The sequence below is a fragment of the Hydractinia symbiolongicarpus genome, chromosome 7 (genome assembly GCF_029227915.1).
Source record: "Hydractinia symbiolongicarpus strain clone_291-10 chromosome 7, HSymV2.1, whole genome shotgun sequence".
NCBI lineage: Eukaryota > Metazoa > Cnidaria > Hydrozoa > Anthoathecata > Hydractiniidae > Hydractinia > Hydractinia symbiolongicarpus.
In genome coordinates, this window is record NC_079881.1 from 32509462 (window position 1) to 32527477 (window position 18016).

At 35.2% G+C, this 18016-nt stretch overlaps 2 protein-coding genes across 2 annotated transcripts; one reads left to right on the forward strand and one right to left on the reverse strand.

The window, feature by feature from the left end:
* Positions 1-447: 447 nt before the first annotated feature.
* On the reverse strand, positions 448-2076 carry LOC130648664 (uncharacterized). The gene is made up of 6 exons (XM_057454718.1): positions 1927-2076; positions 1506-1871; positions 1232-1458; positions 1131-1138; positions 753-1079; positions 448-641 (listed from the first exon to the last, which is right to left on the reverse strand). Exons 1-6 carry the CDS (start codon positions 2074-2076, stop codon positions 448-450), a joined length of 1272 nt encoding a protein of 423 aa, XP_057310701.1.
* Positions 2077-4534: 2458 nt separating this feature from the next.
* LOC130648690 (uncharacterized) lies at positions 4535-17726 on the forward strand. Its single transcript, XM_057454749.1, has 4 exons — positions 4535-14478; positions 16619-16679; positions 16758-16904; positions 17023-17726. The coding sequence occupies exon 1, from the start codon at positions 5484-5486 to the stop codon at positions 12060-12062; it is 6579 nt and encodes a 2192-aa protein (XP_057310732.1). The 5' UTR covers positions 4535-5483; the 3' UTR covers positions 12063-14478; positions 16619-16679; positions 16758-16904; positions 17023-17726.
* Positions 17727-18016: the final 290 nt, after the last annotated feature.

Below are 18016 nucleotides of genomic sequence, written 5' to 3' on the forward strand. Positions count from 1 at the left end.
TATATTATTATAGAGATAAAGGAGAATATTAAGAATAATATGTATATTTTACGACGGTAATGGTTCGCTGTTGTGACAATACCATTAGTGGTCGAATAGGAAGAATAATGATAAAATAAGAACGTGAATTTATTTGAAAATGTGCCTTGGCTTTCAGTTTATGATTAGCATATGTAACGCAGCTATTTTTCTGCATAAAGTTTTTGTGTGAGTTATAGTATTTGTTGAATTAGTAAAAATGCTTTTTAAGCTCAATATTTCTGGCAAAAACCTTTTATTCGCATAAGAAAAAAGAGGATCCTAAAAACTTCAATTAGGTTTTTTGTTAATGAATTTCAGTTGAATTAAACCCGGACAAATAGTTAAAGCTTGACTTAACACTCTTCATAAGTTCCAGTTAAATTAAACCTGGACGGATAGTTACACTTTGACTTAACCCTATTCTGTTTATCCATCATTCAACCTTTTTTGAAATTCTTTAACCAAGTGCATTAATGAAGAACTTTTTAAACACATGCCCACAATTTCAGTTGGTTTTCCCTTTCTGACTAAAGGCAGTGACTGTGGAGAATCACCACCTAAAAGAGCAATTTTACCTCCAAATGGGAGCTCATTATTACAAACATCTTTTAGAAGACGATCTATTGCATGAAAAGAATGCTTAGAAATCATGGAAGCTTCGTCAAGTAAAAAGAGACTCTTTTGTCGTAATTATGCAGCATAAGTAGAAATCGGGATTAAGCTGCATGTACTGTTCTCTACAATGGGAACAGGTAACCGTAATAGTCTATGAATGGTGGTACCCATTTTCAAAAGTGTTGCTGCTATGCCAGTAAATGCTACAGTTGCAACTTGGAAACCTCTACATGTAAGCTCAGAAATAAGGTAATTATAAGTAAAGGTTTTACCACTACCACCAGCACCTTCTAAATAAAACAGGCGGTTGTTTTGGGCCACATTGTTAGCAACATTTACAACAGCTGCTATGACTGCATTAGCCAGTCCAGTCTGTTTGTCTGTAAGTTGAGCCCTTAGTTGAGAAACTTCTTCAGCCTCCATAGCAACACCAATGTGTTTAGCTGGGGGTTAATTATCTAAATGAGAAAGATTAAATTCAGTAAGAGACTTACGAAGTTGCCTAAGTAGAGAATGAATATCTTAAAGCACCCTGTACTCAGCTTGATCCTCATTCACTCGGCAAAGATAATCTTCACACATTGCAACCTTGTACCTTGTCCACAAAGTAAAAGGATCTGAAGGTTCACAGTGAGTAGCTCTCACAGCAAACAGTTGCCTCAATTGTCGAAGCATCTGAAAGTTAAAAGCTTCCTGCAACGTATTGTTCCATTCAGTATCATCTTGCAGACGTCCACACAATAAACAGGCGTCACGAAATGTTTCAGCAACATTGCCATTGACAGCTCGTAAATCTTCAAAAGCAGTTGTACCAAGTGTATGCTATAGCAACATACGTAAATAAAAATGCACACCTGCGGAAGTCTTACATTATACGTTCTTGACACAATTTTACAATGACCGCGTTGTCTTGGTTTCCAAACTTTGTTCTTATTAAAAACAAAATGAAGAGGAATATCTGGATTCATATTTTGGCGATTATCACGATTCTCTGCATTTAACACAAACGAAGTTGTTAATTTTGCAGCCTGATCTGTGGCTCTATCCAGAGCTTTTTTTTCCTGTCCTTTCTGAAAATAAACAATATAGTTATTTGACAAGTGCACTGGTAATCTATGGACAACATGAGATTGTTGGTGCATGTTAAGTTTAAAAAGACGCAATAAAGCTTCCGGTGCACTGACATACTGCGCATCTGAAAATGTCTGCACCTCATAATGATTACGTTCATTGATCTCAATGTTAGCACAATCATGACCTTTATAAATATATTTATAGAAGAAATTTTACAGACGTGCAAGCCTCCAAGTTTATATGGGAATTGTGTTTCTTGGAAAGCCATGGATTATATGGAACAATCCAGCGATTATCAACGTCAACATTATTGACATTGATATGTATACCATTATCACGACGTCTATATAATGGGTATTCATTCATTTCGGCTACCGTAGATGCTAAAAAGTTCTTTGGAAAACTTTTTGCGGAGAGAAGCGGAGTGCGCGCCAGCGCACGGAGCGTAGCGGAGCCCATTTCCTCATTAAATAAGCCAAATATAAGGAACGGAGGAGAGTGTATAGGATTTCCGCACGTATACATCAAAATTTAAATTTTCGTAGGACGTTTTTCGACTGGGTTGCCCCGTAATTTTTCTGGTTATTTTTTCGTAAATTTCAGATTGAGCGAGTATATACGGCGATGGAGTGCTTTTGTTTATTTAAAGATCTCCTAGCGGGAACTTCCAGTTGAGACTAAGTTAGTTCTAACCACGTGATTCATAAGTCTCTTTGACTAATATCACGTGACTTTTTCTCGGATAACATAGCGCCTCAAACTCAAACTTTCGTTAATCTAAGCTATATCGAAACTTCTGGAAGGTTATTTTCAAGAAAACGAAGAAAGGGTATGTTTAGCTCGCTAGTATATCACTATTTTTTACATGTAATGAACCCATTCTTATTCTCACTCACACCTAAAGCTAGCTAGCTTAAAACTACAGATTTAGATAGAATAATAATAGAACTTAGATAGCATATAGCTAGCTAGATAGTATAAAAAAGAGCAAACAGTACCTATGGTTAGCACAAAACTAGCTACAAGGCTAGCATAAAATTAACTACTTAGTTGGGGTAAAACTACCAATGTATCTAGCATAAAATTAGCTATTTTAGCTGGCATTAAATCAGCAAAATAGCTTGCTAATAGAAATATTCTTTCAGACAGATTTTCTAGCTATAGCTAGCTAGCTTTACATATACTACACAGTGAGTGAGATAATTCTACACTGTAGCGTAGGAATGCCCCATCACATAGCTGGTTCTAGCTACAATCGTCCATACAATTTGTTGTCTTTGGCAATTTTATACCAAAGATCAAGAACCAAAAAGTTTAGCAAAGTCAGCAAAAGAACATAGCTAGCTAGATATTTTGCAGATAGTGTGTTATGTTCTCACTCATGATCAATGTTTATATAAAGGTATGTCACATGTAATTGTTTACGTTGCTTAGCCATTAAAGGGCAGTTTTTAACATTGAGGGGAAATGGGAGAGCCATCTTTTCGTGGACGATTGTAGCTAGCTATATATATTGTACACACATCTGGAAATAAACTTTTTTAACCCTGCCGGTGAGCATACATCATGCGGCTCAAGTTACAGAAACGAAAATTATTTCAATATATTACTGAGGCTTTTTAAATTCTGAAAAGCGGTTCTCGTGCAATCGTCAACATGTTTTGAAAATCTTCAAATATATTCATTATATATATATTTCTTATTTAATTTCCTTATATGTATATATACAAAAAATGTCTTGATATATAATTTCTTTTTCTGTAACTTGACCTGAACTTTACACCAATGCTGGATATCATGTTTAAGTCCAGCTCTAGCTAGGTACCAAGCTAGCCTAATTTATTGCTATACTTTTGAAGTTTCTGTTCAGTTTGGAATAAGAGCTTTTTATTCTAATGTCATGAAAACTTGTACTAAGGCGCAGTTTACAATTTATATTAATTGGTCCACCAAGCGTTTAACACAGTTACTTGACCAGCATTTCTCAAAAGGTTAATTAACTAGGCTGTGTGCTGTAAATTCCTAAGTGTATATAATATTCACCTGTAAAGTTTCGTATATATATATATTTATGCCCTGCTGGTCTAATGGCTATGACACTCATGCAAATGAGAGATTCAGGTTCAAATCCTGGACAGGGCTAGGAAAAACATAATTATCTTGCACCTACAACAACCAGGTATTCATATATGATATTAGCTATATATTGAGTATAATAGGTAATCTTTGAGTTGTAGAGGGGGGAGTTACATACATTCATCACTTTAATTTATAGAGCCCACAAATGCTTTGTTTTTGTAATAGATCTGTCACTTTTTGTTAAAAAGTTTTGTGTTGATGAACCTGGTAGGCACAAGAAACCAAAAAAGACTTTTTTACTAAAAAATAATGCTTTTCTAGTTGACTTCTCTAATCATTTCTCTACCTTGACTTTTTAATGTTGTTAGAGTTAGTAAAAATCCATATTCTCAAATTCATTTGAACCAAGTTGACTTTTAATCTCAAATTTATCAATATATACATGATTTTTTTGTCATTATGACCAATTGTTTAAATTCTTATATTGGCACATAATTCTGCTAAGATGATTCACTCTATATTGATCTTGTAACAAATTTAATGCCATTTTTTAGGTATTGAACTTGAACTATTTGTACCTCAATATGTTCTCTACTCCTAGACTAATATGATACATAGCTTAGACATATTGAGTATACGTAATCTTTGAGTTGTATGGGAGAAGAGTTTCTATTAGGGTGGCTGCCCCTACCCTGCCGTTTCTTTGCCTTGCCAGCACTTACGTGTCCTAACTAATGCAAAGACATGTAAAAAGACCATTAGCTTCCTAACTAAAGTTAGTGAGCATAAAACTAAATTAGCTGGCTAGTATAAAAGTAGCTGAAAAAAAAGAATTGTTCTTGACAGGCTCATATCTTTTGGCTACACATATTATACTGAGTCAACAAATTTTGCCCTGATTAGGAATGCCTAGCTATAGGATTAAAACTGTAGGCACACGGACGCCGGATATCATGTTTATTTACATCTCAGCAGCTTCTGATTGGTCAGATTATAAACAAAAAGTAATGTCATTAGCCCGTAAAATATTGCGCCTGAACAAACTGCAAATTTGCTATTTGCTACTATAAATAGTTTTTACAAAAACAAACATTTTTTCCATCGATTGATTGGACAAAATGGATCACGTAGATTTTTCCAAACACAAAAATTCTTCGCTTTAATTGGATAAAATAGAACACGTGGTTTAGGCGACGGAAATATACTTTTCTGGCGCCACTTTTTTCAAACCCTCTGGAATTTTACCGGAGTGTCTTGTGTTTGTTTGCTGGAACGAAATTGATACTTTCTGGATTATTGGATAAGTATTATTTGATAATTTTGTCCGTCTCTTTTGTGTTAGTAAACAAAACACATTCAGCTAGGTGTAAACTGCAGCTAGGTGCATCTTTATATCGGATTTTTTGTCCCCAGCTGTGTCCCTGCATTTTGGCGTACTATTATATAGCTAGCTAGATAGCTATATCGTAGTAGTTGTAGCTTACTGTTTATATCTTATTTTTTGTCCCCTGCTCTGTCCTGTATTTTGATTCAAGGACTATAACTACATTGCCACAGTCGGCAAGGAAAAAGATATACTTCTGTTTATATCTGATTTAGGTTCTAACTGCAGCTAGGAAGCAACCGTAGCATCATAGAAATTGTGCACATTGTAGTCAATTGTAGCATCGTAGAGCAATCAAGACAAATTAATCATGATATCTGTCCAAGCATATCGTGCCACTATCGGTTCCTTTTATAATGTAGCTGCTAGCCACTCCAAAAATATTAAAAATGAAACAATGAATTTGCACAACCATGCAGAAATGCTTTTTGACAAGGTGGATAATAACAACTTCAATAGTTTTTTGAAACTTTTTATTTCAGTAATTTTCATGTGTTGTCTCAGCTGTAATATCAGTCTTGCATCTTTGAAATTAATGTTATTGTTATCTGGTGACGTTGAAAGCAATCCTGGACCCTTTAATAACAACGATATTGACTTCCAAATATCGCTACAGGAATCTTATGCCACCCATCTTCTAAATCAGCCAAATTCTGCTGATCATATAGTTGCTTATGCTAGAAGTATTGGTCTGTCAAATATAACATATCGAGAATTGACAATAGGGGATGGCAACTGCTTTTATAGAGCAGTAGTACAACAACTTAATCGTCCTGAGATCAGACAAATTGTCTCCCCTGAACTACACTTTCAAAATCACCTCCAACTACGAGCAGCCGTGGTCAAATTTGTTCGCAAAAATAGTAACTTAAGCATTTTTCAAAATAACAGAGACTTTTTATCAATAAGTCCTGAAGAGTGGGAACGCGACTTACAAATTCAGTCAAGGTCTACTGTTGATGTTGTAGAAATTTTTATACGAGCTGCTTCAATAATGCTGGGTGTCAACATTTTAATAACATCTGATACCAGTACTGCAATACACCCATATACCCTTATTAGTCCTACTCATGATGAAACACATAATATTGCTGGTGAACAACAAATGGCACATCTATTGACTGATGGTACCACTGCTGGTGCTTTTATTTTGCTTGGAAGGGTTAATGAAAATCACTACCAATCCTTGGTCTTTGATGACAATGTGAGCAATCCTTCTGTTCCATCATCCACGCCACTTAGTCCATCTAAAAAAATTCCTCGTTTATCATCGAAATATCCTGAAAATATAACCAATCAAAAACCTGGTGAAAAGAAAGTTACTACTTTGAATCAAAATCAAGACCTCCTAGTAGAGAAAATAATGAAATCTTATATGTCTACTGCTATAATACCAACAAGAGTTAAGCCTAAATCCAAGCCTAAACCCAAGCCTAAACCCAAGCCAAATTATAATAAAGAACCTGCTTTAAAGCTAAAGTGTCTTCAGTTAAATATTAAATACGAAGAACCTAAAGTTAATGAAACAAGTATCGAAACAATAAACAGACACAGGCGAATAAGTTATAGCTGCAAAAAAAACGTTTCTAAAACAGCCATGGATAAGCAGAAAAATGCTAATTTGAAAAAACCACCTGCCTGTAAACGTACATGTGCCCCGCCACCTAATACACTTCCAATTATTACACACAACCAGGTGAATAATTTACCAACCACACAATCAGTGCCTACAATTGTCACAGACAACCAGACCACTGACCAAGATCAAATTTATGGAAATGAAACCTCCACCATTCATCAAAATCCTGATGTTGTGGCAGCTGTAATACAGTTTGAGGAAGGTGAGAAGTTACATAGCTTGGCAACCTGTAAAACTTGTCGTGAAACCCGGCCAGTATTTCATGCTACTCCCCCTATCAGTCCTACTGCAGAAAATGAAACAAAACCAATTACGGTAAAGCCTTGGAAAATTTTCAGCGATGAAAGGTGTGACAGGTGTCATCGGGAGAGCCTTAGTCGTTTTAAAAAGAATGTAACAACACCTGCTAGATTTTCCGGTATACTGTCAGTTGATGATGATGATTTGGGCCCATTACACGATAACATCCGCCATAACGATATGCATTTTTTACCGGTACCACCATATCTTCAAAATTTGACCATACTGGAAGTAGCATTGATTCGTCGTATCACTGTTATCATGAATATACACCTCCTGCGATATGGCATGCTTGCATCAAAAGGACATTGTATCAGTTTTCCTCAGAGAATGCAAATTGCTAAAGAATTGCCATCGTTACCATCTCAGGTTGGAATAGTGGTTATTAAAAAAAAAGGAACTCGAAATTCAGTTCAACAGTATACTGTGCAAAGGGGTAAAGTTGAAAATGCATTACGAGGGCTGTGTTTTGGATACCCAGAAGGTGGCACTGAATATCCAGATACTAATAGTGAACATCTATACAATGGCTCTGATCACATTGACAAACCTTTAAAAGGACGCTACTTTCAGTTCCTACCGAATGAGTACTATAAGGATGTTTCGATAAAATATGACCGCATTCAAAATTTACCAGAGATGCGTTCTGAATTACCTGGCTTGCCTGTTGTTGAAATGCCACATATTATACCAGAGGAAGACAAGGGTCCTGCTGAAAATCAATTTCTGGAAAACTTACCTCAAGATGATGAAAGTATAACCCGTTCTGGTTTAGTTTGTCCACTTGAATCTAAAGATGCTGACAAAGAGTTGCGAACAATACTGCAGAAGCTCTTGGGCTCTGAGGATGCAGTTAATCAAGCTCTTGAACATGGCACAATTGCGAATGCAAATTTGGAATTTACACGAGAGCAGCCTATTCGAGAATTAAAAACTCCTGGTTTTTTTACTATGGCATACCCAACTGTTTTTATTAATGGAAATTGTGACTTAACGGTTCCAAGGTTGAGTAAAATTAACTTTGAAGAATACATCGAACATATATATTATTGTTCTGATAATCGTGTAGCGCGTCATCCATACTTAAAATTTTTCTTATTGAATATGCGCTTACGAATGCAAGCACTACAGCAGGGTAGCTTTCTTGTTTCCCAACAATTAAATGATGCACATCTCACAATTGCTGAACTGAGAGATAATTTACAAAATGACGATGATTCAGTTCCACGAAAAATTATTAGTATTGGAAAAAACCTGGTGAATACTGATCCATACTGGAGAGACCAAAAAAAAAAAGTGGATGCTCTATTGTTTTTCAGACGAAAGGAGTTTGGCGATTTACCGGGCTATTTTGATACCAACAGTTGTGCAGAATTCCATTGGAAACCATTACATGAATTACTTATTAAGTATCATGCCTTAATAAACAATTTAAACGAAGATACTGTGCGGCAACAAATGGAAAACGACAGCAAATTCAAGCGGGAAATGATTCTACAAAATCTTCATATCGTCACACAGTATTTTGATGCAAGGACTATAAATTACTTTGCCACAGTCGACAAGAAAGTGTTTCAATATAATGATAGTTGGTGGCGATATGAATTCGCTAAAGGTCGAGGTGAGATACATGGTCACGCAATTATATCGTCCTCTAAACACGCTCAAAAGGTCAAAACAATCATGGATGGATTGTCGAATGATGTACCTGACTCACAAGCATCCCAAACTGCTGCACAAGAACTTCAAAATTGGTTGCAAACCACAAATGAAGACAGTGATGACATTTTTTCACCCATATTTACTTCACTGCATCCTGCTGGGGGGAATGAAATTATAGATACCTCTGGAATTAGAACTTGGGTTCCAAACAAAAATCAATGGCCAACACCAGAAGGGAGTCAAGCTCCTCCAGACCATAACCCATTGGCGCAAGAACTTGCAGATGTCGCTAACCATGAAGGTGGTATAAGAGAGCAACATACTTATCTTGTTAATAGAATAGGTCTCCATAATTGTAATTCCAGTTGTTTGCGTTATCGTCGTAAGAATAATAAGGAAAAGGATACCGCTCCAAAAAAGTACTGTCGTTTTCATTTTGGTGATCTTGATCCACAAACCAAAAAAACAAGTGGCAAAGAGATTCATCCTTTTCATGCTGTCATAACAAAAGGGGAACATCCTAGATATGAGGGACCACGCGATCATCCTCGCCTAATGATGCATGTTAAAACACGTCTGCTTAGTTGGCTAGCAAATTGTGACAGTCAAGTCATTATCGATCAGGATCTTCTGGCTCTTCAAAAATACATTGCTGGTTATGCTTGCAAGGGGGCAGCCTCAACTGAAGATTTGGTACATGTTTATCGGCATCTCATTGAAAACACTGCTGATGGAAGCACTGTTAAAAATTTGGCTCAACGACTACTTCAAAAAATTGCTGGTCTAGTAGATGTACCAGGTGCTGCGGCAGATTTTATTAATAGTGGTGGCCGTTTGACTAGATGTACCAGGAATTTTCGATACATTGGTATCAGTGGCTTCCGAGCATTGGATACGTCTGGTGAAGATGGAACCGTTACAAAGAATAGCACATTGGATAAATACTTGAGCGATAAGCGTAGAGAAACTGAGCCAGAAATATCATTATGGAACTGGAGCAAGAAATGTAATTGTACCTGCAAAGTAGATCACGTGCCAGTTTTTACAGGAATATCTACAAAACCTGTTTGGCCTGTTACTGAGGACTATGCAAAAGCTATGCTTGTTATATTTTCTGTTGGAACGTGGCATAATACTGAAGAATTGAAGGGACAACATGAGTCATTTGCTGCTGCTTTGGCTTCCTTTGTTCAAACTGAAAACTGTCCCCCTATATTAATAGATGCATTGAAGGAGGCTAAACAATCATTCGATAAAAAGAGTGAGAGAAAACAAAGTCACACTCGTGTAATCAATAATGAAACCGATAATCAGTCTTCATGTCAATCATCACAATATACAGATGCAAGTTCTCAAAGTTCCCAAAATTCAGTCATTGCACAAATGAACATAGGCAGAGCGATAATGAGAGATATTGCAAGGCATCACGTTGCTGATATCAATGAGCCGGATGTACAACAAGTTCTTCCCAATGGAGGGCCTACATTTGATTGGAATAATTATGCAATTCAAAGTTTTGGTAGTCAATGGCCAATTAATGCTGACACATGGTTACAATCTATATCTGAAGAAGCAGAAAGAAATGAATTGCAGCTGGCTGATGTTTGTACCTTACCCCAAATAAACATCTTAAATGCTAATGAATTACAGAGAACAGTCATTGGTATAAATCTTCAGCATTTATTGCAAGTTGCAAAAGGAACTTTGCCAACAGGTACCCAGCCATTACGTTTATTAATACAAGGAACAGCTGGTGTTGGGAAAACATTCATCATTACTGCGCTCACCAGAATCGTTCGGCGTATTTTTAAGCGAAATTCTGCTGTTATGAACTTGGCCCCAACTGGTGCAGCATCAGTCCTCATACCTAATGGTCGCACTATACATTCAATGACTCCACCACCACACAAACTGAAAAAAGATAAGAATTTAAATTCTGTCCAGCTTTCTGACTATCCGTTGGGTGATGTATCTCTAAGAAAGCTGAGAAAGTATACAGGTATGCATGAAAACAATGAACTGAAATTATTTCAACTTAATATTGATGAACGTAGCATGCAGTCGAAGCTTCTTGTGGCCTGGTGCAGCCAAAGATTATGCGAGGCTACGGGAGACTTTGATAATTATTATGGTGGTGTACCAGCTGTCAATTTCTTTGGTGACCTTGGTCAGCTTGGACCAATTCGTGCTTTGGATCTACATCAGCCACCAAAACACGATGATTCGACAATCAACTTTGCTGGCTATGCAATCTATCGCTCGTTTCAAGATGTTATTGTTCTTACAGAAACAATGCGTCAAGGCCCAGATCAGTTAGCTCTTTTGCAGCGACTACTTAGAATACGTAATGGATCGATCACTCAACAAGACTGGCAAGATATAAATAGTCGTTACGAAGATGCTTTGCCACAAACCGAAAAATGTAACTTTTCGCATGGTCGCGTCCTTACATTGATGGAAACATGGAATGAAGTTAATGAGGAAAATCACAATAAATTAGCTAGCCTTGGTGTGCCTGTTGCTGTAATTCCATCAAGAGGCCGTGGTAAACACCACTCTTTGACTGATAAGCAACTGGGTCAAATACCGCTGAGATCTTTAATGGCAGTTGGTGCAACTGTAATACTCACTAAGAACCAAAAAGGTCTTACGGGCCTCGGTCTTAATAATGGTGCGATGGGAAAAGTAATTGCAATCCTTTATTCGCCAAATATGTCACCACCTGAATTTCCTATAGCTGTCATTGTCGATTTCCCAAATTATAAAGGCCCAATATGGATTCCAGAACATCCAACATGGATACCAATTACTGCTGTTGAAGGTCGATGTGAATCTAATTGTTGCAGCAGAAATGGCCTGCCATTGATGCCAGGATATGCGATAACAATTGCTAAAAGTCAGGGTATGTCGATTGGAGATGGTAAAACTGCCACCCACATGCGTATCAAGTTACAACAATCAATTCAGATGGAAAAAAATAACCTTGGTACAGCTTACACTGCATTTTCAAGATGCGAAAAAGAAAGGAATTGGGCACTTGTCGAGCCAATTACTCAAGAACGTCTCTTGTACGTTAATACACATCCTCGTATGAAAGCCAGACAAGAGGAAGAGCAACGGCTGAAAGCATTATCAAATGAAACCATCAAAAAATTTGATATCACTATAGTAAAGTATATTAACTTGCTGAAAGACCTTGACGAGTTTTGCGATGACGATATTGAAGATGCAGTTTGTCCTTCACCATCTGCAGATTGCTCATGTATTATATGCACATCTCAATCATAATGATAATCACAACTGAAATTAACCTATGTTGCAGATAATATACATTAAAAAACATTGTATATGTTCATATATTTGTTGTGAAATCAATATGCGAAGTAAAGTTTTGATTTAGAAAATAAACAAAATAAAAACCGTCTGCCCATGAATTCGTAATTATTGGATGTAATAAGCCGAAGTCAAATACTTGATTATAATATCAATGTATAGTAAGCTGTATCCAAGAATCATGGTAAACATTTTTAATTCAACAGACAGAATAGTTGTTTCTCAAAACAACCGTCTGCCCATGAATTCGTAATTATTGGATGTAATAAGCCGAAGTCAAACACTTGATCTAATATCAATGTGTAGTAAGCTGTATCCAAGAATCATGGTAAACATTTTTAGTTCGACAGACAGAATAGTTGTTTCTCAAAACAACCGTCTGCCCATGAATTCGTAATTATTGGATGTAATAAGGCGAAGTCAAACACTTGATCTAATATCAATGTGTAGTAAGCTGTATCCAAGAATCATGGTACAAGTTTTTAGTTCAACAGACAGAATAGTTGTTTCTCAAAACAACCGTCTGCCCATGAATTCGTAATTATTGGATGTAATAAGCCGAAGTCAGATACTCGATTTAATATCAATGTATAGTAAGCTGTATCCAAGAATCATGGTTAAAATAAACTAAAAATACTCTGCCTAAAATCAGGCATCAAGATGTGTGATTATTATCAACAAACTCAATTTAAAGGCAAATTAATCCTCGTTTTTTGTAAGAAGCCTAAGCATTTGTGTGCACTCAGAGTTTCTTAAAATTTTGATAATTTGTGCATCAAATTTAAATTTTATTTAACACTGAAAAATCTTTTATTTACAAGGCTTTTTGTCTAAAATACATGCTCATTAACACATACCAAGTCTTAAGTTACTGAAGGCCCTAATATAATCAAGTTTGTAACCTGACTTTTAAGTTGATTTACCTTCTTGTCTTTTTTCCTTCTAAGAATGTAAAACAAAAGGTTTTTAACATTAAGCTAAGTCAATTTAAAAGTGGGTCACTTCTTGGTTTCCTCCCCTTTTTTTGTACTAAATTTTATGTGTTAATGTGTATGACATTCTAAACATTTAGTTCCGTGTATAGTATGTATACTTACAATTATCCCAGGGGGTTCATATTACTAAGTTTCAAGTTTTACTAAGTTCACCAAAACAATTTTTGTGTTTTTATTTTTATTTTACAAATTAAGTATCATCATCATTGACTTTTGTAACCAATGTCAGTAAATCCTGAAATGTCAAATTTGACACTTTAATATTCCTCAAAATCAGTACTATGGAAAGACTTTCACTATATAACAATGAAAATAATTTTTAACTGACCATAATGATACTATGATCCCCTAAGATATCACACAGTCTTGATTTCAAACCATGAAGGAAAAAACCTAAAAATTATGTGAGGACATTAAGGAGATATATTGGTGAGGATAGGTCCGGTTGTAAGGGGATGGAGGAGACCGGCAATTAATACCTTATGCATACAAAATTTTTGTGGTGCTGGCCCAAAATGCTATATTTTTAGATGACTTCGTTTTCCAGAAATATGAGAAATAAATTTTTGCACATGCCAAAAGATTAGTAAAGGTATTCAGAAAAAAGTATTTTCAAATGTGAAACAAAGAACTCAATGTCTGAGGTTTAGGTTTGAAGTACGAACAAATAGAACATTTTTACGGATAAGAGATTTTAAATTTTTCACAGATCTTAGTTTTGCGGTTTTCAGCCAAATCCACAAAAATAAGTTATACGCATAAGGTACAATCAGTTAAAAAGGAATCAAATTAGCACCAAATATTTGAAAATTAATGTATTTTGTAATTTCACTGATACTGTACACTTCCTGTTCCTTTGTTGCTCGCTTTTGTCTTTTTTTCTGTTTTCAGGTACTATAAAAAAAATTCCAAGGAATTTGTAGAAGACGTTAGCAAGTTTTTTCAAATTCTAATGGAAGATATAACGTGGCAGTTATTTTAAATGAAAAACAACCAGATAAGTAGCTCTTATTAATTAATTTTATATTTCATAGGTGGGACTGCCATTTTCATTATGTAATGTAATTTTTAAGTTAATTTAACAATTTTGAAACCACACTCGTTTCAATTTCACTTCTGTATAAAATGTGACATTATTAAGAGATTGTACCGCCAGTGAATTTTTTTTTAATTTTTCATATCATTATTTTTCATAACTACTCTTTCACAGTGAGTTAGGACGGCCAAATGATACTTGTCATGTCATTTAATTTTTGGACTGCGCAATTCATAATGTAAATTTGTAAATCATTTAGGAAAATTCTGTACACTAACAATGGTATCCATGACGCACCCTGGCAATGGTATCAATGAAACATACATGAAGGATTTATTTGGTAAGCATATACTCTACAAGCTTTTTTCTAAAATCATAGCAATGAGGGTGGGAAGTGATAGATGCTTAGTTCTAGCCTGTGTTAGGAAATGTAATTGTCTTAACTTTATTTTTCAGCATTTACACAATTTTTCAATCATCATAATCCTCAAATAATCCCCCTTACTTATATCAGTTATTAGTATAGTATTTAACCGTTATAGGATCCTTCATGGTTGTTAGTCACAACGAAGTTTCAAAGTGAGAAAAATTGTTAGAACCTTGCGAGTATTGCAGTTAATAGACAGTTTAAACTTGTGTCTTAGGTCTACTTTTACGGCAGCATTAACGTCACCTAGAATTCAAATCGAGATGGCTGTATAAAGTAGGCTAGATAAGTTGCTACATAGATTATTTTTGAGTTTAGTCATTAAAAATTTAGCTACCATAAGGGAATTAATTTAGCACGTTTTTGTCGATTTTGCAAAAATTCATTCTTGTAGAATACTTCTTTTTGAAAAACGAATTTCAATACCTTATTCGTACTAATTTTGCGTATTTGTGCAAAAAAGTTAGGTTTTGCGCGAAAATTATAAAGCGCAAAAATATAATACCTTTCCCGAATTTCATAAATTATAATAATTATGACGTCATCCAAAATTTTATAAAAGTTTTATGCTCTTCTAATAAAGATATTCAGATAGAATATCAAATTATCATGACAAAAATGAAGTTTTTAGAGCAATATAATATTCTAGTTGGATTTTATTTAGATTTAAAGAAAATAATTATTTTGAAAACGAGGCTATTCTTAGAAAGCTCGGCTATATGAAGGGTTTGGCCGTCACTTTCAGCTCGGAATTTTTGGGGGAATTGAATTTTGTGCATAAAAATAAATCCGCGCGAAATTCATTACTATTACTATTGCGCGAAAATTATTACGCAAAATAATAATTTTTTTTCCAGTGCGCGAAAAATTAGTATCAATAAGGTCATATTTTCCTTTTTGCTTTATCTAGCATATTGTGAGCGTTATAAAGTAGACTTGTTACATTTCTTTGTGTATCAAGGGCTGATCCAAGCCAATTTGGACATCGGTATACCGATTTTGGGGACATCTAATTTGGGCGCCCAACTTAGAAACACATAATTTAAAATGCTTGAGAATTGCATTATTTCTTATTTTCTGGATATTTTATATCTCATATTATATTTATATATATATCTTCAATCACAGAGAAGATATATATGTTCATAAAGAAACTATGTTCTATACTAAAAAAGAAAACGATATGCTAAAGCCATGTATTTTTGTTGCCCTAAAGGTTTTTCTATCTGCGGCGCTATCGACGCCAAAATAAATTTCTGGATCAGCCCCTGTGTATATCAAATATTAGTATAGTTGTTGCTCATGAGAACTTTGCATATTGGAAAAATTCATTAGAAGTATTGCAGTTAATATATTTAGCTTGTTAGTTTGTTATGTCTAGTTTATACAGTCGCATTAATGTCGTGTGGAATTCAGATCTAGTACGATGTTTCAGTGACAGGAAGCTGATTGCCTATTTACATTATAACATCTTCTGCATACGTACTGGTCTGTTGAAATCATTTTGATGCGATGCTATTATACCTGTATAAAGTAGGCCTTAGATATGTCTCTATTTTGTCACGATTTTCATTATTATTTTCCTAAATTACCTAGCACTATATATAATAGATCATAAATTTTAACGTTAACAGTTAAAGAAGAGAAAAAAAATCAATTTTGTGAAAAGTTGTATTAAATTAAAAATACAAGTATATAGAAGGCTTTTTGAATTATTTGACTATATCGTCTGAACCAGATTATCAAGGGACCGAATGATAACATATCTGTAAAAAAATATAAATACCGAAATAGAGCATGCTGTAGTTTGCGGGAAATTATGAAGTACCTAAAAGCACCCTAGCAGTAAATCTTAATTACTTCCAATTAGACCCCCTTTTCTGATATTATATGTACCAAAAATACTAACCCTCCTCTCCAAAGACTGGTGGTTACCGAACATAAGAGCGCTACATAAACAAATACAAACTGAAAGTATTCGAAATCAAAATAAAAGTGAAGAAAAAATGGCCTGTTTTGTGATTTTTGCAACTGCTTCATTTGTATTTTTTAGCAAAACAAAAAATAACAAAAAATGGAAGGTCAAATTGAAGGTCAAATTGATTGCCAACTTGGTAAGTATATTATCGTTATTGTTATCATTAGTCGTATGCATGAATAAAAAACTTATCGCAAATATTCGTCCTTTTAAGTCGCGCTTTATGGTAAATTCATCGAGCACCGTATTAAACATCCCGGGTCAACGGGGTACAGATCGTTTGGCCGGTGGCTCAAGCAAGGTGGTGTGGAATGGACGGAGGGGGAAGATGCCACGGAAACATCGCCAGACGTGGAATTAAGTAAGATATCAATTTTCAAATGTTCAAAGTTCGTGTTACGTAATTAAACTATGGTATATATACTTCAGTTTTATCTATGAAATTTATTGAATTAACCTTTCCTTTATTTTTCCTTTAGTGAATGTCTGGACTCGATTTTTAAGGTACAGATTGACCCACAGTGGTTCAATGGAGGCTGAGGTGTTTGGACGTTGGGTCCATAATGGCGGAAGAGAATTCCGAAAAAGCAAGGGTGAAGGAAGCAGTCGTGGTGGCCGACGCGGTCGTGGAGGTCAACGTGGTCGGGGGGGTCGGGGGGGTCGTATCAGACCTTACTAATGTTTTTTTGTTTTTTTTTAATTTCGTCTGTTAACCTTTAGTAGAATGACGTAAGATCTCAACAAGAACAAGTCCTTTTGATTTAGAATTTCGTACTCCATAAGTCAGTGACAAAAGTAATTTTTGAGTAACTAAACGGTCTAATATGTAAAATATACGCGGATATACACTACAAATGGTATTTGGGTAAAATGGTCATCATTTCCGGTCCACAAAATACAAACGAGAGATTGTGATGTGATATTCACAATAAAGATAGTTAAAATTGTTATGAGTTGTCTACAAAGTTTCATCGTGCAATCATTTGTAGCATTGATTTTTTAAGGTCCCGTAAATCCTATAATTCCTGTTTCTTCGTCAATTACGTTTTATAGCAAGTGCTTCAGTTAACATCCGCCTGAGACACAGACTTCGAAGTTGCTCTCCTCTCGTTCTACTGAAGGTTAACCCTTCTAATTATTTATTACTTTATTTTATTAGTATGAATTAAAGAATTCTATTCCATTTAATCGTTTTTATCTATATTATAATACCCGTTTACGTCTGTCCTTCTGTCTGTAACGCAAAATGGTAGCTTAGCTGCGCAAGTAGCGAGACGCACGCAGTGCTGTATAAAAAAGACGGACGAACCGTGGATTTTTCCACGGGCCACCGACTAGTTCTTTTTAAGTTGTTTCCACATTAGATTAAAAGGTGTTGATTTAAGTATATGATTGCTCCGCACTTCATTAATTAACTGCCCAATTGTCCTTTCGTTTTTTGTTCTTATAGGGTGAGGGTAAGAGTAGAAAAAC